The sequence below is a fragment of the Plectropomus leopardus genome, chromosome 9 (assembly GCF_008729295.1).
Source record: "Plectropomus leopardus isolate mb chromosome 9, YSFRI_Pleo_2.0, whole genome shotgun sequence".
In the NCBI taxonomy this organism is placed as follows: domain Eukaryota; kingdom Metazoa; phylum Chordata; class Actinopteri; order Perciformes; family Serranidae; genus Plectropomus; species Plectropomus leopardus.
The window spans coordinates 19,941,296-19,964,836 of NC_056471.1; the positions used below are offsets into that span (position 1 = coordinate 19,941,296).

At 39.9% G+C, this 23,541-nt stretch overlaps 1 protein-coding gene across 1 annotated transcript; it reads right to left on the bottom strand.

Annotated features, from left to right (window-relative positions):
* Window positions 1–1,621: 1,621 nt before the first annotated feature.
* ehd1a (EH-domain containing 1a) lies at window positions 1,622–20,463 on the bottom strand. The gene is made up of 6 exons (XM_042493006.1): window positions 19,695–20,463; window positions 11,787–11,884; window positions 5,781–6,022; window positions 4,928–5,098; window positions 3,091–3,255; window positions 1,622–2,758 (listed from the first exon to the last, which is right to left on the bottom strand). Exons 1-6 carry the CDS (start codon window positions 20,081–20,083, stop codon window positions 2,225–2,227), a joined length of 1,599 nt encoding a protein of 532 aa, XP_042348940.1. The 5' UTR covers window positions 20,084–20,463; the 3' UTR covers window positions 1,622–2,224.
* Window positions 20,464–23,541: the final 3,078 nt, after the last annotated feature.

Below are 23,541 nucleotides of genomic sequence, written 5' to 3' on the forward strand. Positions count from 1 at the left end.
CTGGGTGACACAGTCCTTGACATGACCCTCACTGTAAAATGAAAAATTAAAACCACAAACTGTAACCCTATATACAACTATATATTGTAGTTGTTTTTTCAGGTCTTATTTTTTATGTCTATATTCTCCTTTTCTATATTTGCTTGTATTTTACATTTCTCCTTCTTTAAATTCTATGTTTTGGTGAGTTTTCTTGACAATTTTGTATGTTTCACACTGCATAAGGGATTCCACTGCCTTGATACCAACCATGAGAAACTTTTTGTTTAAAGCCCACTGAGCCTTGTTGCATTGTCATGCTGCAATACCTTGGTTAACTATAGACATTGTTTGTCAAATTTGCACTTTCTTATATTGTCCAGGGTGCAAATTTGCAGATCCAAAGATAGTGAAGGAATGACCCGCCCATCTGTCCCTATGACTGGCTAGTGCTTATTGCCGTCATTGGTTGGGTTGGTGAGGTTTAGGCGAGTGGAGTGGATTTAATTAGGGTTAGGGTAAAAATGTGAGGTTAAGGCGGGCCTTCCTTCATCATCCTGGGATTCACAAATTCCAGGGTACTGTGACAGCTAAGCAGCAGGAAGACGCTCCTCTGCTCTGAACATCCCGGCCGGAAACAATTTTTAAGTGTCGTTTGTTCCACTGGCTTCATCTGTGGGGCATTAATGCAAGAGGCATTCACTCTAATAATAAAAATAGAGGTTACCAATTATTTTGAGATTTTAAAAATGCAACATCAGAAAAAAAAACAGACTGATTAAATCTTAATTCCCAAGTCTGAGCAATCAAGGCCTTATTTCCAGATTAATAAATTCAAATCCTGGTCAGACTTTTTAAAGATTAAGGTTTTGGCTTTTGCCTTTACTGTTGCATGACAGATTAAGCGTGCAAGGGGGAAAGAGAGGGGACAACATGCAGCAGAGGGACACAGGTTGGAGTCGAACCTGCGGCCGCTACAGTGAGGACACAGCGTCTATAGACGGGGCCCTCCTCATCCGACTTTTTTAGGATCTGTACTAACCCTGGTCTCTTTCACCTGCGAGTCAAACTTCTGATGAATTCCAATCGATAACAACTTTTTACACTGTCTGTTCAAAGTGGCAATATTGCGCTGTTTTGTATATAAAGTAAAATCAAGACATGGGGGGACAAAGTTGTCTCACCTCTGAGCCAAGAGGTAGTAACAGCAGAAAATGGTGTCTGTAGCAACAGGACAGCTGGCAGGACCTGGGGACCGAACCGATGAGACTCAGGAGCTCCTTACCCTCCGAGCAGAGTTCAACATCAGCCGCCATATAACAGAGACGGTAAATAACTGTTATTGCTGTTTTGTTATTGTTTAGAAAGACCCGCCTAAGCGTATGTTATCTGTCACACGAGAGGCAGACGCTGTTGTGTTACATGCCATGCCCGTCATATTCTTTTTGTTCAGCGATGCTGGCATGCTATCTAAAATCACACACTGGAGCAGAATGACGCTGCTTTTGTTTGGTTCTGTGTAAAATTGCAAATGAGGCATAAAGAAGAGACTTTGTAGCAGCCATATAGTGTGATCTCTGTAAAAAAGAGCTCAAGTTATACGTCACAGAAAGAATCAATAAAAATCGTCATACCAAAGGTGTAAGATGTTACAGTATTCCTTTTTATTTATCTGGCAAAATAATAAAAAGGGAAGCATTTGGAAAGAGTCAAAGTTAACAGTCAGGAAATACAAAAATATAGATAAAACAATTCTAACAGCTGTTTCGATTTATTTCCTCTTCCTCTCTCCAAATGGAAAAAAACTATATTTCTTTGGATCAACATATAATAATATGGACTGTATATTTAGAAGACATCTTTTACACAGGATGCAGGAATCCATGTTCAGCCCCGTCATGCAACCTCCGACTACCCGTCAGTTCATGATCGGGTAATGTCCTTTCATCAGTTTGCAAATCAATCCTCCCTCCCTCTGTTTATTTCTAATACCTAAATATCATCCCCTAATGCACGAAGATGGACCTCCCCTCCCGCCCGCCTCCCCCCTGAACCCCTCCAGTCTCTCTCTGGTGAAAAAGATCACAGCGATACCTCCTCGTGGTGTCAGGAAGCCTGGAGACTCACAGCGTGATGCAGGATGATGCTGTTCATGCTTGTGGTCGGACTTTTGTCTGGCGAGTCCTGAACATGATGCAAAGGTTGACATGGCTCATCTCTCGGCTGCCCCCCACTCCTCCTCCTTCTAGGCCTCCAGTTCTGTCTGGCGTTTTGACGGGGGCACCAGGTGGGCAGGCAGCGTGGGCGGCAGCTCGTGGCCCTCCAGCTTCACCTTGATTAGGTGGTTGGCCAGGGCGAACTCTTCATCGTCGAGGAGGCCGTCTTGATCCACGTCTGCTAGCTTCCAGATCTTCCCCAGGACCGTGTTGGGCAGCTTGGACTTCACCATCTCCTTCTTGGCGGCGGCGCCGGTCACTTTGCCGTCGATGGGAGAGAGGGTGTAGAAGATCTCATCGTATGTTGGTTTGTCGCGACCCACCACCCACTCCAGCTCGTCGATGCCTTCGCTGGCGCCCTCTCCGTAGCCATGACCGAAGGGGCCGCTCATGGCTCCATCAAAGGCTCCGCCCTTGACAGACTGGCTGGGCATGGCGGCCTCTTCTTGGCGCACCAGGGCCATCAGGCGGGCGATGTCGCTGGCGAGCATGTCCTCCACCGCCTCCAGCAGCTTGGGCTTCAGCGAGGCGAACTTAGAGAAGTCCTGACCATTCAGCAGCTCCTGAAGGGTTGAGGGGGTTGAGAGAAAACAGGAATTGGTGATAGAAATAGATCAGTCTTCAATGGCTACCAACGGGTGTAGCGTACAAGAAGCAGGATTTCCTGACAAACCAGGAAAAATAAATCTCATCCCCGTCCTGGCCCATCCTGAAGGGCAAAGGCAGGAAAGAAGGGCAGAGATGTGAAGAGAGTAAAGGTGGGAAGGTCATTCTACTCCGAACCCTGTTTCTAACACTTTATATAAGGCGTCAGAAATAGAGTCACAGTATTATTTTATGTTACTCTCACAGTCACATTTATCTCTGGGTGCCTCTTTTTGAAATGTATCTCTACCTGCATCTTGGCCAAGTTGGGGAAGTCGCCAGGAGAGATCTGATACTCCTTCTCGATCCGATGGTAGATTTCTCCCAGGTTGGCTATCAGCTCCTTCTTCTTGGAGTCCTTTCCAAACACACTCGGCATTTCCTTCTTTAGAGAGCTGATAATGTAGGCCTGCACCTGGATAACACCAAGGAAATAAGAGATATATTCAGTGACAAGTGAACTGCACTTTTATAGAAAATAATCGATGAACTGATTAAATAAACTGAGCTAATTAATGAATTGTTTGGTGTTCAAAGGCACATATCCTGAATGGATTAGACTCTGTAGTAAAATACAGGGAGAGAGACCTGGCTGAACGCGTCATCATCATCTGGATTAGAGACTTTCTGATGCCACCAATATATACATACATACATAGCCCCACCTCCTTTCACCAAGGAAATTATAGTTAACTAAAACTGAACTAAAAAGTGAAACAAAGTGTGAAAAAAACATTTTAGTTAACTTAAATAAAAATATAAACCTGACTTTTTTCCACAAACTAGAAATAAGACTTTCTTGTTTGTGGAAAAAGAATATCAGACATACATTTTTTAATTGACAGCGAAGTACTTCTATGTGTCTCAAAACGTGTCCCGAGGGGATTTTTGAAGTTGGAACTTACGAAATACACCGAAATAGAGTGATAGCAGAAATAAGAAATCATCCCTCTTCTCTTCTTGTAAATGTTACAAGGTTACTGGTTTGTCTTATTTCTGTAATCTTCAGACAGAAGATTGAACTTACTTCTGCCTTTGGTTAGTTAAGATATTAAACATCAACAAAGTTGCATGAAACAGGAAATTCTTTTGTGTAATCCCCGTCTTATGAGGCTGAGGGACAGGGGGTAGTCCAGAGAGGATGAGAAAGAACATGAGAGAAAATAAGATGCATGCTGGTGCAGCTTCTTAATCAGGTGTTTGTTTTTTGTCATTTACCTTCGTTGTTTTGTTACATTTATTGCTTTTGGACCTTTTCAAGATTGTTTTAAACCAAATTTAAGACAGATTTTTGGACAAATCATCTTTTTTTTTTAATATGAGCATTGTTGGTAAGCACAGAGGTAAATAGTATGTGTACAGGAGCAGAGGAAGGTTTCATGTAGGAATATAGTTATTGGCGTGAGTTGGGTTAAGCTGCATTTTGCCAAAAGGTAAATGCAAGTGTAAAATAAAGTATTAGGTTCAGTGACTGGGTTCAAGATTTGTAACCTCAGAAATGTGGACTTTGAGGTAAAGAATCTTGACTCAATTACTCATTTAAAGATTAGATAAATGAAAATAGATAAAATGTTTGTGGCAATTTAGATTTCACAAATTTAAACCGAAGACTATTTCCTGCCCTTTAAGCCCTAATATTTATAAAATCACTATAAAGGCTATGAATGACCATTATAAGAACCTGCAAACATCCTGTGTTTTAAGAGAAATGCCTGCACAAACGTTGGTCATATAGTAAATATTTGATATGTGATTCAAACAATGACAGATGTTCCCCTCAGGATAAATCAAAAAAACTTTAGTTCTACGTTAACTTCTCATCTAGCGCAATAATCAGGTCAAAATGTTTATTCATTGAATACTTTTTTCTGTCCTTACACCTGCAAAACTAATAACATTCCCATCAGCCTCAGTTTTACTTTGTCTTTATTGCTAATAAGAAAATGTGAGCATTGATTGATTGATTGACATCAGCATGATAGCATTGTCTCCGTCAGCGTGCTGATGTCATCATTAAGCTCAAAGCACCGCTGTAGCTCACAGAGCTGCCAGCTTGCCTGTAGACTCTCAGTCTTGTTAATACTGACCTTGGCGAGGCGTGCTCGTTTGATGAGGTCATTGAGTTTGCGTAGAGCTGCATTACGTGGCAGTGACTGGATGTCTAAGAACAGGTCCTGCTCCTCTGCCTCAAACAACTTCCTGTTGTCTGGGACCAACAGGGGCTGGGCCCAGAAAGACCCGATGTACACGCGCACCACCTGGAATAAAGTTTACACAAGTGAACCTTCATTAATCTCCCCTGTTCATCACGTTCCTGTCAACGCCCACACAACAGGAAATTCTTTCACAAGACGCATGTCACTGCAATCCGTCTAGAATATTTAAAAAGACACGAAATACTTGCACACTAAAAATAGACAAACAGGATGTGTGACGATGCAATGCTGGAGTGTGAGGGTGACAGTGAAGCAACGATAAAAATTTTAAACTTGTGTGCTCTGTGCATTACACACGTAGAAAAGCCTGACTTTACAAAGCACGCTAAAAGTCAATGAATAATTTTCGACATGATCCAAAGGTTTCTCTGGGATCGGTTTATGAATATTGCCGTGATCAAACATTAACTAAACAGTCAGGGAAAAATCATGCGACAAGCTGGGTCACACGGTATCTGGTAGCAAGTAAAAGTTTTTTCGTGTGTCTTTTGTTACAATCATAAACTTAGAACATTAGCTGAAATAATCTTAAAATCTGTCACTATTCTATTACAGCATACTCGGAAAAGTCATCTATCTTCTGCACAGACTCACCTGAGAGCCAAATTTTCCCTCTGAATATTAACATTTTCATTCCCAGATCTGACAAAGATTGATGTTGTCCATTTAAATAAATGTATGGATGACAAAAAAGGCAGAAATATGAAAAACAAATGCTTTTTACCTCAGGAGTGTTGATGATTTTTCCCAAAGACCACATCAGCGCTCCGTAGACCCTCATCAGCTGCTGAGTGCTGATCTGGTCTGCTTTGTTCAGCACCACACGCATTTTGTCCTCGTGGTTCTTCAGAGCTCGGATCACCTCAGAGAACTCGTCTGAGATGTCCAGCTTGTGGGCATCAAACAGGAGGATGATGCGGTCCACGCGCTCTGCAAACCACTCCAACACCGCAGCAAAGTCGTACCCTGGAGAGAGAAGAAGAGACGAGACCATGTGTTTAACATGAGATCTGCACCAACACTGTTTTGCCCCATGATGCATTGCATCATTACTGGCTTTGTTTACAGCTGATTCACTGCACTGACACCAGGTCAAAATAATATTAAATCTTATATGTTTTTAGGCTGACAACATCTGAAATAAGTTTTCTAAAATAATAATATTTAAAAACTTTACTCACAAAGCACTTCTCAGAACAAAGTTACAAAGTGCAATACATGATTGAACCAGGATTAAAACATTTCCGGACTTAAGGAAAGAAAATCTGCCAATTAAAGGTCCAGCATGTAGGATTTAGGGGCATTTAGTGGTTTCAGAGCTGAAACTTCTCCTGTGTGCCAAGGGTGAAGAAAAACTATGCTGGTTAATGCGAAAAACTTGAAGAGCCTTATCTAGAGCCATGGAAGGGGACCCGCTCCGTATATAGATATAAACGGCTCTTTCTAAGGTAACAAAAAGCCACGTGCACAAATTTGTGTGCAAGTATCGTGCAGACTTACATATAGTTTTCCACACCTCATTTTGCTATGCAGACACATACAGTATGTTTATGCGTCTAAAATCACTAAATAAACAATACTTAAAAAAGATTGTACATTACTGATACAAATTGTGAGTGAGGAGAGGTAGTACTCAGATCGAGCATGTCTGTTTTATGTCAATTACTCTGCTTCTTTGTCATTGGAGGTTTCTTTTAATGGAAATTCTGCCTTAATGCATTTTAATTCTGGTTTACCTACACAAGTTTTTGCACAATGTTCACTGATATCATGGATCAATACTCCAAAGTACTTGTAAGTACTATTGTTGAATGTAAAATCTTTACACCTTCTTGGTTTGGTCATTAATTGAGTGAGTCTCATTCTGTTTGGTAAACTGTTTGGTACAAAGCAACATGGACACGAGCCACTAATAGCCCACTAGCATCCCAATCACAATCACTCTGAGTTACTGTTGTTGTTGACAAACTTAAGTGATGAGGGATCGTTTCAGATCAGAAACTGTTTATGCTGACGTAGAAAACTGATATTATTTTGTTGCAATTGTATGTTCTTGAAGTTAATAATAAATATTTTTTCAGTATTTTGTCACATCAAGAAATTTTTTTTTTACAAAAATACCCTGAAATGAAGATATATTTTAGGGCCGTATCGCCCTCCCCTAATGTGTTCTACCTTACAGAGGATTGGCACATTGTTTTTTTTTTTTTTTCCAGCTCATGTCAGTATGACAGCATGTCTCACATTCGGCACGAGAACTGCTCTTACAAACACCATAACAAGTATTCGAGTGTGGAGAAATACAAGAGTTAAACCGGACAAAGAGCTAAATGGCTCCTATCAATCAATAATTGTGTGTTGGCAGGTTTTAATTGAGGGTTCTATGTTCATACTGCAAGTCATGTTGATCCACTGGTGTTTAGATAAGGGCTTTTAAGAGGCAGGACTTTTTCCTCTCGGTTACCTATTAACCAGCTTTACTGGGACAGCAGGAGAGGTGTTTAAAGGTAAAGACAGTTCAGAAATTCTTGTCAATCGACGGCATCAAGACTGAAACTACCTCATTTTCCAACAATGTGCCTGATAAGAGACAAGCCTGATAGTAATGAAAGACAGAAAAGAAAAGCAAGAGCAAAAACATGCGAGATAAACAGGAAAAACAGGTGTTAAAATAAAATACTATGCAGTGTCACAGCGATTAAAATTAACTCCAAAAAGTGTCGAGCCTGTGCCGCAGAACAGAAACTGTACTTGTTCACTGTCTTTGGTCATTTGAGAAACAAGGGGACAAAACCAAATTACACAAAACAGGGCTTTTTCACTTGGCTTTTCTTTGCCCCGATTAGCTAAGGAGAGAGTGAGGAAGAGAAATTATGGTTCTGATTAACGTCTGTGTGTCATCTGATCGGAGAAGAATGCAGTTGATCTAAAAGCTCATCTCGGCCGTCGCACAATCAGCGGTAGATCTGCTGCACATGCATTCCAACATAGCTGGCTTTTGTCTGAGTCTGAGCACATGTATACAAAAGAGAGACGGAGAGATACAGTAGATGGACAAAACGAGGGTGTGATATAGATAGATAGAAAAGGAGAGAGAAATTGATGAGGGTAGAGCTAAGTGAAAGTAAAAGTCAAACATGAATGTAGGAAAACACCTTAAACAAAAAGGGATCTGTGTCTGTTTGTGGTCATGACGACATGTGAAAGCAGAGAAGAATAAAAGGGGAATATTTAGAGTTCAAGGTCCCTGTGGGAGCAAGCTGAGGACATTTGCTCGTTCTCTCTCGAGTCTGTTTTTACCACACATGTCAGGGAATCAGACAGAGACAGCTGCTCAAGCTTAGACTTACTTATAGCACAGAGCATCAGCAACTGCTGTGCACAGAAATGCAGGGAGGGATACACCCGAGGATATATTACAAATTTGGAAAGTTAGGCCTCATATAATCACGTGCCAATCATTGACAGAGAGCAGATTAACTGAAAGACCAGACTTTAGATTTATTTTTCTTGTTAAAAAATATAACATCTGGAAATATTAGAAGTCACTTTTTCTTTTAAATCTTTCCTTTGGCATTTCGGGAACCAATCACTCACATTTTGGCTGAGAGTTAGTTGAAAAGATTAATACAATGTCATGACATGTCAGCACAGGAAATATGAAGCACGTCCACAATAGGTGCACAATATTTTGAAGCTAGTTTCTGTAATTGCCAAACAAGGAAATTACACCAATCATGTGATGCTGTGTGGCAAAAAGACCTTTTCTCACAGACTCACATTGTCACATCTCACATTATCACCTCCAATGCTGTATCCAGGTCTTTTTATACATCCATTGTATGAAGTTACAGCCAGGAGTTAGTTAGTTTAGCTTTAAGCTTAGCATTAAGACTGGAGATGGGGGAAAGAGCTAGCCTGGTTCTGTCCACAGGCAACAAAATCCACCATATAGAATTTTTGGCATATACAGTATATATATATATGTCACAAAATATTTGCGTATTATTGTTTTTTAATTGACAAATCAATTAATACTTTTAGTTCTAAAAGGATATATAGCACAGTTTGTAAAAACAGCTGTCGTTTATACTCTTGGACTTTTACACATAGTAAACCAACAAGACAAATCATGTGAATTAGTGATCTTTATTTTTACTTGATTTCATTTCTTTTGGACTGAGTCGGCTAGGTGTTTAACCATCTCCAGTTTATGCTACACACAGCTAACTGTCTCTGGGGGTAGCTTCATATGTAGTGTGCAAACATGAGCCGCATTACTGGGAGTGTCTCCCAGAATGTTAAACTACTCCTTATGTAATACTAAAGGGATGTGTGATGTCAACAACTTCTAAAATGTGCAACTTAGTTCCTAACAGCTTTTTATTCCTGCCAGCTAAACTTGCTGAATGGTATTAAACATTTCAGTATTCATGTCCAATCATCAGCAGCAGCGACTATGGGACAGACGCCAACCAGTTCTGCAAAATCACAGTTTCGTTATAGTTTTCAGCACTTCACACTTCACTAAGGAACAAGCTCTAAGCCACACTTGCTGACCTCATCAAAAATGAATCCATAACTATGTGTTATGCAATCACAAACCGTCCATGAATGAACAACACAATTTCATTGTTTTGGACTGTAAAACTGGCTCTGCTGACACACACACACACACACACACAAACACACATGTCCGTCACACCTCAGCTGCACAATCCAACCTGTCCTGTTTATATATGACACAGTGAGTACTGTATGTCTGGGTAGTACAGTGTTGTATCTGTGTTTATACAGAAACAGTTAAAAGGATAACGTGTGTGTGTGTGTGTGTGTGTGTGTGTGTGAATGTGTGTGGGCTTGAGAAAGTTAGGGAGTGCACGAGTCTATCTGCTTTGTTCTGGAGAGTCAGTCAGGTCACCGAGACATGACTTTTCATTCATACAGACACTTGTTCAGTTTCTTATCGGATGGTAATTTACACTTGTATATTTACAGTCACTTGTTTGGCCTTTTCAGTGTCTGCAAACCAATCTGTATTATTTCCACGCCCTTTCTGCTTCTTATGATGGCTGCAACTATTTTCATCGTCAGTTATTCCAATGACTACTTTTTTCCAGGAATTGATTACTTGTTTGATCTATGAAAGCTCAGAAAACTTGTAAAATGGCTGTAAAAATGTTCTAAAGCCAAAAGTAATGTCTTCAGATTGCTTGCTGTGTGTTTCCGACTAAGGTCATGACAATAACATATAGCTTATGTATGTATATTTATACACTATATCATATATATAGTTTTTATTCTTTATTTTCTCTTAGACTTCTTTGCACCTAGCATGGGGAGAAACGTATTTTCAATTCCTGTATGTCTAGAATTGACCATAAAGCTGACTTTGACTTTGATAACCCCATCACCACAATACCAGTCACATACAACTAACGTAGGGATGGAGCCATCACCACATCTTATTTTTTGAGTCGATATGACAATTGAAAATTCAAGGTGACGCGCTGCTTTTTTTTTTTTTACCTCTGTAGGAAAAATCCATACAATCACAGCCATCCTACCAACAGTTCAAAACACAAAAATATTCAATTAATAGTGACATTAAACACAGACAAGCAGCAAATCCTCATGAGAAGAGCAAAGAAAGTTTGCCATTTTGCTGAAAAATGCCTTAAAAGAATACATTTTGTAAATAGTTGCCAGTTAATTTTCTGTTTACAGAATCTGACTTAAGCCCAACATCATAATATTTCTACTCTTCTTTCTTCTTACTGTGTGTTGTGGGAAATCCAACTCACTAATAAAGAGCAGATTTACTGACTGTGTATCAGCTCTCTGAGGCGGTAGAGGAGGAGGTGGTGGGAGGGGGCAGTCTTGGGAAACACTGCTATGTTTGCCATTTTACTCCACATCCTTTCCCTAGAGTACACAAAACTCTTGTATGTGTGCTTCCTCTTAAAGGAGCTGAAATCAGGTAGAAAAAGCAGAAGCTGTGTACAGCTGCACTGTTATCTTCTGCCTGAGTTATGTAGGATCATCAAAAGTAAAAGAAAAACTGCGTATGTGGCAATTCTGAAGTGATCCTGTAGGTCACAGGATTGTCGCAGCATGTGGACAAATAGATAGAAAGGTGAATTGATTTATTACCACAGAGCACAAGGAAATGACTCAAACATAAAGTAATGAATGAAACAGCACAGGACAAACGGAGAGGGTGCACAGCTACGTAGAAGAAATGTTTGTGTTTGTTTTTTTGACTTAAACCTGGCTACAAGCTGATCTGAAAACAGCGAGAAAAAACAAAACAAAAAAGAGGAACGGATGTGAAAGATGATGCCATAGAGAACCACAGGTACAAAGTCAGGAAATGAACTTCAAAGTGCTTTGCGCCTTGCTACCTTCAAGATGTGAAGGCCTGCATGATCTGTTTGGTTAGGCTCTGACCTCGGGGCATGAGGAGTTAAATACAGGTTTGACAGCACATCACCCAGAATGCTACAGTTGACTTTGTAGCACATGGCAAACAAAAATACCAGAGAGTAACTTGGGGAAATGAAGAGTATGTAGGTCACTTTTTGTTTCCTTTCATATGTGAACTTGTGACTTCCTGTGGGTTCATTTTGCATGCGTGCGAGTACAATATTTCAGAGTTTTTGAGCAGCAAGGGAGTGGCTGTGTTTAACAGTAGTATAGATGTAAGTGTGGATGTTTTCATTAGACAGACCTCTGCTTATCCTCTGTTTCTCTCCAGACAGGATTCCAGGTGTATCGATGATACTGATGCTCTCCAGGACGGGGTTAGGCATCTGGGCACACATGAACCTGCCGAGAAAATACAGAAATGAGAGAGGGGATGGTGCATGGTACAGCCGGGAGAAAGAGAAAGTAAAAGAGAGTAGGAGAAGAGAGAGGGCAAAGAGGGAGGGTGGGAGGGATGCCAGAAACCAGTCTGGTGAGTGTTTATACATAAGCTTGGCATTAAACAGACATTATTCCAGAGCTTTTCAGTAACAACCTTCATGCTCTCATGCATTTACATAAGTGGAATACCCTTGCTGTAAAGGACAGACAGCTAAAACCAAAAGTACGAGTGGCTGGAAAGGAAAGGTTTGGGTTCAGGGTGCTGCTATTAACCCATTTTCACTTAAATTTCAAAACAATAAAGGCAAACTACTTGAGTTTTTCCACACATCATATTTGATGCCTGACATTTGATTTAACTTTAACACAAAGCAATATAAACAATAATTCTAACTGCTGAGGCATCTGCTATTTATCTCTAGATTACTGATGACATGATTATTTGGGGAAGAACATGGCGTTTGTTGTCAGGGTTTTTTGGTGCTGTTGCTTTTCTCACTCTGCAAGTGAAATTTTCAAAGTTTGAACTTTTTTTTGGCATAAAATTGTGTTATATGCATTGTCTTTCGTCTGTTTCATCCATGCTGCAAAGTCTTGGCTAAATAGCCAATTTTCATTTAATATGCACTTTGTGCACTATACCATTCAGGGCACAGTGACAACAAACTAGCAGATGTGGATCCTCTGCTCTGAGCATCCTGGCCAGAAACAAGATGAGTGTTGTTGGTTCCACTATCCTGATCTGTGTGATGTTAATGCAAGAGGAGAAGAGAAGTTTTTTTTTTTTTACAATACAGCATCAGAAAAAAAGATTCATAAAACCCTACTTCCCATGTCTGAGAATTTTATAGATTGATCCAAGACACTTTAATAGCAAATAAGACCTTATTTTGAGAATAATTAATTCAATGCCTTTTTAAGACTTGTAAGGATCCGTGGGAACCCATTGAAAGATCCCTTTCCAGGTCCAGGGTGACCTCTTCAATGCTTGTTTTTTCTTAATAAAAAAATCTTTGATATTCAGTTTACTATCACTAAAGACAAAGAAAAGCAGCAAACACTAAAAATTAAAAAGCTAAACCAATGACCATTTGGCATCTTTCTACTTCTGTCCATGAATTTTCTTTTAAACAGACTAAGTCATTGATCGATAATTGTTTCAGTTCGAGTTGACACTCTGGATCTGTGGATTTTTTTTTTTATCTGCAAAAACAGATTACAGTATGAATTAGTCAGATTTTCTAAACAGTGCGTGTGGGGGGTGGGGGGGGGGGCTTGATTGTTGGTTACCATTGATGTAGGAATGTTTGGGAAACACTGGGACAATACATTACAAGTTATGAACTGTAGTCCTGAGTCATTCCCAACGTACTATGATTCACTACACAATGGTTTCCTTTAAGCTCGGGCACAGACGTTTAAACTTTAAAGGGGAGTGCCGCTCTGCAAGAGAAATCAAGCCAAGGCACACACACCCGCACAAACACAGACAGATATACACACTGTAAAGCGTGACAGGATGAGTGGTTTTGCATAAACCCACGGTGTCCCACTCAGGACAAAGACGGGGATTGTTAAGACACCCCACAGCTTAGAGTACTGCTTCTCGCTCTGCTGCCCTTTCACTCAATCTGAACCGATACTCACAACATGAGCTCAGAGGCACTGGGTCATAAGACCGAGAGAACCGTGCTTTTACATTCCTGCTGCAACCACACTGAGGGCAGACACACGCACACACACACCCAACAAACCCTAACAGAGAGCCCACACGTAGGGAGGAAAAAGGAAAATCCAAGGACAATGAACAAGTCAAAGAAATATGAGAGATGGGCTTCTTGCATAGTGATCTTATGCACACTATTACATGACAATAACACTGACTGCCAAAGATAACAAACATGCAGGTTTTTCCACTCCCTCTCATAGCTGATGGCGTATGATATCCAGTTGGAATTTTGGCACCGGTTTTCCATTTAACTATCTATCCCGACATTTTCCACAGAGAGCTTGCAGGAAAATATGCTGCGATGAACTCGAGCTGCAGTTCTAAGAAACAGAGGACCCTACCAGGCACAGGGGCCCCGAGTCTTTAACTATCTGTGATTCTGCACTGTTTGACCATGTCTCGAGAATGTGAGAAACCCATCTTCTCTGTGAGGCTGTGGTCCTGACATGAAGGCATGGGTTAATACTCCAGATCAGGCCCCTCATCATGTGATTGGGGGTCTGGCTCCAGCTCATGTAAGAGGCTGTGCATTCAAATACCCATATTAGAGATTCAGTATGTCCCAATACATAGTATGTCAAACGCAGTATGCCAACAAATACCAGGGTGTTCTAGCACATCTGGTCAGATTTTGCAGTATGCATGCCAGCATGCTTTTGTGGCTATTGTTACCCACAATTCTCTGTGCAGCAGCAGATTCGTCACACCTTTACAGCTGACTGACAAGTGAAAGAAGCTGCAATAACGGATGACAGTGCATTTAAGTGACTAATGACCAGTCGCATGGTAATATTAGGAATATGCATCATTTAAGGGAACAAAAAAATCCTAGAAGTTATCAACATCAAAAAATGAAAATGATAGACAAATACACATGTAAGCTTATTTAAGCCTTAGAGCCCTGAGCAAATCAGTGTGACATCTTTCAAAAACATGGGGAAAAATGGTTATGATCAACTTGGTATAAATGTTCCACAAATTGCAAGAAAGAAGTCGGTTAAGAAAATTATTTTTAAAAAGATAGGGAAAAATGTCTTGGGGAAAAAAATGGGGGGGGGGGGGGCTATGTTATTATTATTAGAATTACATATTTAAAATTATGGAACAAAATTATCATATTTTTTTATGCACCTTTTTCAAATCATTTCCTTTTTCTAACTTCCTTTTTACCCTTACTTTCCTTTTTTTATATAAATAAAAAAAATAGTAACATCAGCAGCGCTATATGAGAAAGAGGGTCAAAGGTCAGGGTGCAGTGTTATGAAGAAGTAGTATGTCTCAACTGTGTGCATACTGCACACAGCAGTACACACTTCGTATGGTCTGCTGTAGTAGCTGTTAACACTAACAAGAAAAAGTATGCAATTTGGAAAGCATCCAGGGTCTTCCTTTCTTGCCCCACCTCCTGACCTATGACCTTCCCTCACATCGTAACCTCGACTTCCTGTAGAGAAGCGGAAACAGGGCGGCTGTGGCTTGAACTAGGGATGTGCCCAGGGAGGTGAAACTGTCACTTTTCCATGTTTTGTTCCTCTAAAATCACACTAAATGCATATGTACAGGTGTCCTCGTGTATTTGTTATGTGCTCTGTAAGGCTGTGTGTGTCAATCCCTATCTGAGTAAAGTGCAGAGTCAGTGTCCTGGACTGAAAGGCCATGAGCAGGACAGGACAGAGCGGGACAGCGTAGGCCAGGGCGGGCCAGTGCGGAACTCCAACTTTGCTGACTCGGGTTTTACTGACTAATGGCTTACAGAGAGCACACGCTGAGGCCCTGTGACTGCAGTGGTATTTTAACTAAAAGGAAGCAAGAGCTAAAATATCTGCAGTGACTTTTATGGAAGCATGTAGCATTTAGTAAAAATCAGTACACATGCAATCAAACAAGATCTGAAACCAAGCTGCTTCAAAAAAGAAATGATGGAAAAGCTGTAAAAAAAAAATTGTCAAGCGAGTAGAGTACATGAGACACAAGCTCCTGAGTTTGCCAAATCCAAGAGCAAACTGTAGGTGTTTGGATCACGTGACTGATTTCTGTTTACTCTCCTCATAAATAACTGATTATGCTGAGAGTGAGAACCATCTGAGGCTGGTAGTTAAATGCTAATCTGCAGGTTGAATGACTGTGGTTAAAGAGCTACCCTGTGGAAACTACCATCACGCTGAGCATGGTCTTGAGTGCTCCTCTGACATGGCATTTTCGCCTCCACCTTAAAGGGATATTTCACCGATTTTCAACCAGCTTTGTATCAAAACAATGTGAGTAGTATGTGTGGATGAACTGCGGTAAACCTCCATCCATCTGACCAGTGCCAAGACATGGCACTACTACTACTACTACTAAACTACTAGGCACTACAAACTGTACTTCTGCATTTTTGTCTGCCCGCCAACCATACTGCCACCATCATGTACTCGGACCACAATCTTATCAAACGATAAAAGTAGGGAGTGCTGATCAAATACAAAACAAGATTTTGTCACTGCACTGTCAATTTCTTTTCTAAAATGTATTTAAACACCCTGTTTTACCATAACGGTGAGAGTTTGCGAACAGGAAGTGGGTGCCGCTACATCTTGCACAGTGAAAACAAGGGGCGAAAAATTGGCATCGCTGAGTTGCATATTTCTTATCTCAAATGTTTTCTGAGCAGTGCTGGTCACAAATAAACCAAGATTCTGATACTGAGTTGCATATTTCTCACCTCATTGGTTTTCAGAAAGAGGTTACCAGTTAAGTTGTTGAACGGACGAGGTCGCATTACATGATCCAAAAGATGCATTCTGGTAGTTGTAGGTTTTCTACCTTTTGAGCAAAAGCCAATGCCACAGTTCTTTTTCTCATTTTTTCTCCGAAAATGTAGCACCAATTTAAAAATAATTACGCCTTTCTACCACAGATGGCCTAGTATTATGCAAAGAGCCTCTTTATATCTGTCAAATACTTCTATAAATCAGTAAATTTTTAACAATATGTCCTTCGTGTCTGAATCTACGAAGACAAACACATTTAGTCAACCAACAGATGAAGGCCAATCCAAATACTTTTGGCCTCCTCATAGGAAAGTGGAAAACTGGCCCAGTCTGAGCTCAAAGCAGCCCAGTTCCAAATGTCTGTGTGGATCTGGTTCTTGACAGGCTTTTTATCAACTGCTGTGGTGTATGTGCCATTATAACTGATTCATTCTGTATTAGATCTACACAAACCGTAGATCAGAGCTGTTCAAACAGTCCATGCACCTGCTATCGGCATACAAACATATTTTGTTTCACACAATCGTGAGCTTTCTGTAAGCCAATGAAAAACCACTCCGGTCTAAATTCAAAAAGAACCCGTGATATCACGGGATTGCGTCCAACATTTTGACAAATGATGCTACAGAGGACAATAGCCTTTGTTTATACACAATCTTATCTGGTTTCCCCTCAAGTCTGTAATAAACTCCAGAGGGGTGAATCGAGGCCTGTGAGGTCTAACAGCTCCCACTCTTTTTAACGTTTTATCTGAAATGCATGACTTCAATTTTTACGAGTTTGACTGATAACTGTTTGGCAGACACTTGCACTCATGCAAGATAAAGCATACTCCACATAATTAAGGGAAGGGACCTCAGTGGATAATAGGAAACAGGGCTAAAAGGGGAAGTGTCAGCTTGAGTGTTTGTGCTAATACAACATAAAACAGATTAAAAATAATGGCTGTTTTTCATTTAGTCAACATATAATGTTTATTTGATTTTTGATTTAAATGTATTAAGGTATGTATGTGAACACTGCTGTGTAAGTGTATGTGAGATTTTTTTTATGTATTATTATTTTATTTTTTTATCCATGATTGATACATGTTTGTTCAAGTGTTCCCCTTTCCTGACATTTTGTTATGAGGGATGGGGTTTGTGAGTTTGTTCTGTTTATTTCAAATGAACAAAAAAGCCAATAAACATTATTTGAAAGAAATAAAAAAAGATTGAAATCATGGCTGTTCACAAGTGGGTCTTTTGTGTAATAATTATTTGTCCATCTGTTTGATTGTCTACTCCTGTGCAGGGTGACACCACCACACTGGCCACCAGGAAGAGAGGGGATATACCCACATCCTCTACAGGAAGTGACACCATCAACAAATGGAAGTCAGCCATCTGATGTCATCACAAATCCACACACAACAGATTGGATTAAGATGTTTTTTACCAAGCATCGTCATGCTGGCTCTGACTCATATTACCTGCAGTCTCACCTTTCACTCTGAGTCCCCTCTCTGGACTATTTGCTTGTTTTACTTTCTCTTCTGCTTTTATTCTCTGTTTTCTTCCATTTTCACATTTTTGCCTTCTCATCTTGCATGAGTCAGTAAAAGTCCCACCTGTGCAATACTTCTGAGTCATTTGAGTTTTTGTCATGAGAACATTTTTACATAAGGCTGAATGCCAGGCCTTAGTGTCACTGAGTTATTCATAAGACGTAGGTTTCTCACAATCTCTGGTTCATCAGTCATGTGGAACAAACTCAGATACGTTGCATGTCTTAGTGAAACACCTGCTGACTCACTGACACAAAACTACATGATAGACAGCCAGCCCAGAAACCTTTAACCTTTGTGATAAGATTTCACAAGGCCTCAACTCAGGTATGGGCCTGTCGGCCTCTACCGATGAGGTACCATTTTTATGACCACGGGGCACGAATCTTATGACGCCTACATCCGAGGGCAGGACAAGGTCAGCTTGTTGCCCAGCAACACATACAACTACTTCTGTGTTCAAGGGGCCACACTGTGACATTGGGACAAAATGATCTGTCACTGCCAGTGGCTCTGCCAGGTGCTTTAATGAAAAAGTGAAGGAGGGCAAAGTACAATGTTAACTGGCAGGATTTGAGTCAAAGTGAAAGGACGAGAGACAGGGACGTCAATGGGATCGGGTGTTGGAAAGCACCTTTCTGTCCTTTGCTTTGCCATACACAGAGCAACATTTTCACATAGCTATTGACACTAGCACTGCGACGCTTTGAGATTTTAACAATACGATAACGGTCATAGAAAATATCAAGGTGTCATGTATCACGGCATTACAGAACTTCAGAATTACTGTGAGTTACAGTGACCCTTAACCCTTTGAAACTTAAATGTACACCATTTCTTGTGCTGCAGTTAGATGCCTTTCACAACCTTTGATTTTTTTTTGAAAATTGGTTTGATTTCTTTCAAAAACATGGAACAAAAGGCAATCAGCAATTTGGCATGAAATGTCCCACAAACTGCAAAAAAACCTGTAAAATTTGACAAGAAGATGACCTGAAAATTATCTTAAAAAAGAGAATTATTAGACTTGTCAGATAAATAAGTAAACATATAAATAAAGAAATATTTATGATTATAATAATGTTTTAAAATGTATTTGAGCTTACTGAAATCTATATTTGTTATGAATACTAATCATTCTTTGTTTCGTTTTGTCACTTCTTCAGGTAACTTCCTGGGAGGGGGGGTGTCTTTTTTTTTTGGTTAATTTCCGGTTGTTTTTCTCGCAACTTTTAACCAATTCTCTGCTAATGTTTTGCTTATTTCTTGTTATACTGCGCATTGCCTTCTTTCCATTTTTGAAAGACATAAAGCAAATTTGCTCAGGTTATGAAGAGTTAAGGGCATGTAAGGGGGGGGGGGGGGGGGGTTAGTTACACAAAAATTAAAATTTAAACCCTGTATATCGCTACAACACAAACATTTTCTCAGGATGATGACATAGGGAAAGCTCTCTGATCTCAGACTGCTGGGAACATTGTGCAACAGCATGCTGTGGATTTACCTGAGTGATACTTGTATGGACATGCAGGGAGGACATTCATGACTGATGTGTTGTCATGGTAGGGTTTTTAACACAGCTGAGTTGACTAATGACATTGCGATATGACATTAATATGGCATACTCATTTAAATCACCCATTCATAAATAACTATAGAGCTCAATTCCTATAATCCCAGTAAACTGCATTTTTCACATTTCTTAGTGTAAGCTCTTTAACGTTTCCTGGGGAGAGGTTTTACCTGTTCAGAAAAGCGTTTCCAAAGGCGTTGAGTTTACGGAAGGGCTTCTTGGGGTCGACAACCAGAGCATTACCCGGTATCACCCCCTCCTGATCGCCGTGCATCACCGCGATGAAAGAGTCCGTGGTCGGCTCGGGGCCAATCCGCATACCGGGGAAGTCCTGCTCCATGAGGTGCCGGATGAAGGTGGTCTTCCCGGTGGAGTACTGACCCACCAGCAGGACCATGGGCTTGTTGTCGAAGTCGGCATCTTCGAGCGCAGGGGAGTGGAAGTCGTGGAACCGATACGTGTCCTCCAACGGGAACAGCTTGGTCCGGTAGAGCCGCCGCAGACCCTCCGACACGTTTTGAAACAGCTCCGGGTCCTTCTTCAAGTTTTTCCTAAACATGTTTACTGATTTAGCTGACCCTACTGTGTCGGTAATTACCAAGTATAATGGTGTGGATCTCTCCCACCGTTTAAGAGAGTAGCTGCCTGCTGGAATGAAGCAACGGCTGGGCGAGGTCTGGGGAAGTTTTTTGTCCCCACCCTCCGCCTCTTCGCTAGCTAGCCACACACACTACGAGTCAGTCATTCAGGGAGGACTCCCTCTTCAGCTGACGTCGACTAATGAAAGACAGCCAACTAAACTCCGCCACAAATACTTATTAGCTCCTGGCAGCTAGTTATGTAGTCTAATACTACAGACCGGTGACTAACAGTTTTAACGCCTCTTAGCGGTTGGCTAACTCGCTTAGCTTCGCGCCGGCTGTCAGTTGGTGAACCCCTCCGAGCAAGGCAGGTTGGCACGCGGCTGCCGGAAATGTTGCAAATAGATTTCACAATAAGAGCCTCAGCGATGCCAGCATGGTGCGTGTGCAATATTCTTCTGTCACATAAAGCACGCCACAGTGATTAATTTACTTTCAGCGGTGTATGTATTGAAAACAAACAAGAGTGTTAACAAATACATAATATTGCTTATATGGTGTGTGGTTTTGGCGATCTTTTTAAACTGCTGGTGAATTTTGGGGGTTCAGATGGTACTCAAAATAAATACAAAATACAAATATTTAAAGCTGTGTGTCCATTAACTAATCCGAAATTTAAAAAAACAAATCTGTCACTTCCCATGCTTAAAAAAAATGCTTAGAAATTACCACCCACTTTCTCTCATGAATAACGAAGAGTCCCTTATGCCTCTGAATTTTTCTTTTGTTTTGTGGGTATCAACAGGATAACACACATATATTGATGTCTTAGCAGCATAAATCATTAGGTATCAATATTTAGTTTTAATCATAGACATATAACATAATATAATATATTAATATACAGTTAATATACAGTCTATAGTTTTAACAGAATCCTCCTCTCACAAATATTTTCCTCTACCCTTAATTTAATAAGATTACTTGATTCCTGTTTTTATGTCATTGTGTTAGAAGGCTGATGATATATTAGGCTTTTGTCTTGACATAGCCTATGGACATACAAATGAAAGCATTCATTCATTCATTTGTGTATGTAAGTCAGTGATATTTACAGTAACTGTTTACCTTTAACATAAAATGGTGGTTTCATATTAATATGTGGTTTTAGTTTTAATTTCAGATATGGTCCCTACCATCTCCATCTATTTTCAGTTTTGTTTTTACTTTGCAGTCTTAATATTGTGTATCTCTCAAACTATGAGAGAGATGCATTTTCAATTTTAGTTTCTGTTTGAATTTTGGGCCTTGTATGACACTACAACTTAAAGTATTTCATTCATTCATACAAACTCCATTCTAGCATATTTTTTAGGCTATACTTTGGGTTTCTGTTATTAAAACATTTTATGTTTCATTTGTTTAAGTTCTGTCTGATACTATCTATTAGAATAAAAATTGATAGATAATGTGCAAATATGTTTTGCTTGTGTTCCTTTTTCTGTCTCTATGTAATGTCAGCATTGTCTTAAAATGATTCATTAATTAATATCCGTAAAACATCTGGTACATTTTAAGTGTATGTTGTTTCGGGTCCTGATTTTTTCACAATATATATGAAACGGCTCTTTAATGCACACACGCGCACACACACAAATAGGTGTCACTCAATGTCATCTGTGTTTTCTCTGTACATAAGGCATAATAAAGTAAGAAAAAGACAGTTATACAGAATTTAAGGAGGGCTTTATTTTTATTTCAAAGAGCAACCTGCACAGAAATAAGCATAAAAATAGCAAGTAATGTATAAAAAGCAAAAAGACGATATTATTGCACACAACCAACTGATGTTTGAAATGTGTGAACCGTAAGCTACAGAGTGTCCCAGCAACTTTTCGATGACAAGAGGTGTCCCTCCACAGATAACAGCAGCTCCACTGGAAGCCAGAGTTTTTTCCATATGGAGATGCTGTTACAGCTGGTGAGACCCACAAAAACAGCACAGCTGACCGCACCATGAGAACTGATAGAGTTGTTCATTTCAACACAATATCGTTTGCACAGTTTTCTGCTGACATTGAGTGAGACAAACAGATGGAGACTACTTAAGTGTTGGAAATACTTGAGCAGTTTTTCCATTATGTGATTATTTGACAATCAAAATACAGATTAAGCATGCTCTTCAGGACTTTGGCATGTGAGTTATATTGAGTGTGAATTGTTAGGTCCAGATTAAAAAGATTATTGTTACTGTCAGATGGTTTAAGGTAAGAATTTCACAACATATTTTAACTGCTTGGCACCAGTGATATGTGAAATAATGCTGCCCTCTTTTGGTCAAGCCTCACTGGCTACATGAAATCAAATCATTTTACTGCTTTTCTTTATCTGTGGCCTCATGTGATTATACCAGCCATGTCTAATAAAAAGTTAGTAAAATATCATCCACAATTGTGTCTTCTGATTTTAGTTTTTACTGCTTCTGAGAAACATGTTATGACACCAATAAAATCAGTGTCATTCACTCGATGAAAGTGTGATAGGAGTCAGGAGGGAGTGCCATCCCAGCAAATGAATTCCAGCCTTTAGACCATTAAAATTAATCTTTTACAAACAGGCATTGATATGGCTTTGAAGACAAGTAGTAAACATGAGCATGCATCATTTCTTAATTAACTCATCCAGACTGAGCTTTGACCCTTAACCCTCTCCTTCGTTGGAAAACAGGGCCATAAAGCAATTTAAGGGTAGACTAAAGGGACCTTCACCCCTGTTGTCTCCTTCGACTTTGCTCATCTGCCTACATATTTTAGCAGAATTTTCCGCTGTGAAAGTGTTAGTGCATTCAGAGATATTGTAAATCTCAGCACTCACATTAGCATATATGTGTTTGTGATGAAGAGACTCTGATGCAGTGTGACAGTTTGAGAAGAAATGTCATATTATAAACAAGGCTTGTAGAAACCTTCTCTCATACAATTTTGACAGGATAAAATCGGGTCAAAATCTACAGAGAGTACCTTTTATATCCTGAACAGATTAGATTTCAGTCAATTTTAACAACTAGATTGCTCAAATGATCTGTGATTTACTGCTCATTGAAAATGAATGCACTCCCAGCGACAAGTTGCTTGCAGAGCGGTTGCACAGTTTATAAAGAATTGATACAAATATATGTGATAATCTTAGTGCAAAAGCAAACTAGAACTGTCCTATGTATGTTTCATAAATATGGCCCATAACTTCAGTGTAAAGCGTCTGATATATGATGAAATAAAACTTCTCTGAGTACTAATTCTAATTTAAATGTAAAGAAAATGTTCATACTTACCAAGTAAATACTGCAAGTGAGCCTGATTTCAGTCAGCAATTCTGAAAGAAAAACAAATACAGAATAAAAAAGACCAAATGAATGTGTAAGAGAAAGCAAGCCAAA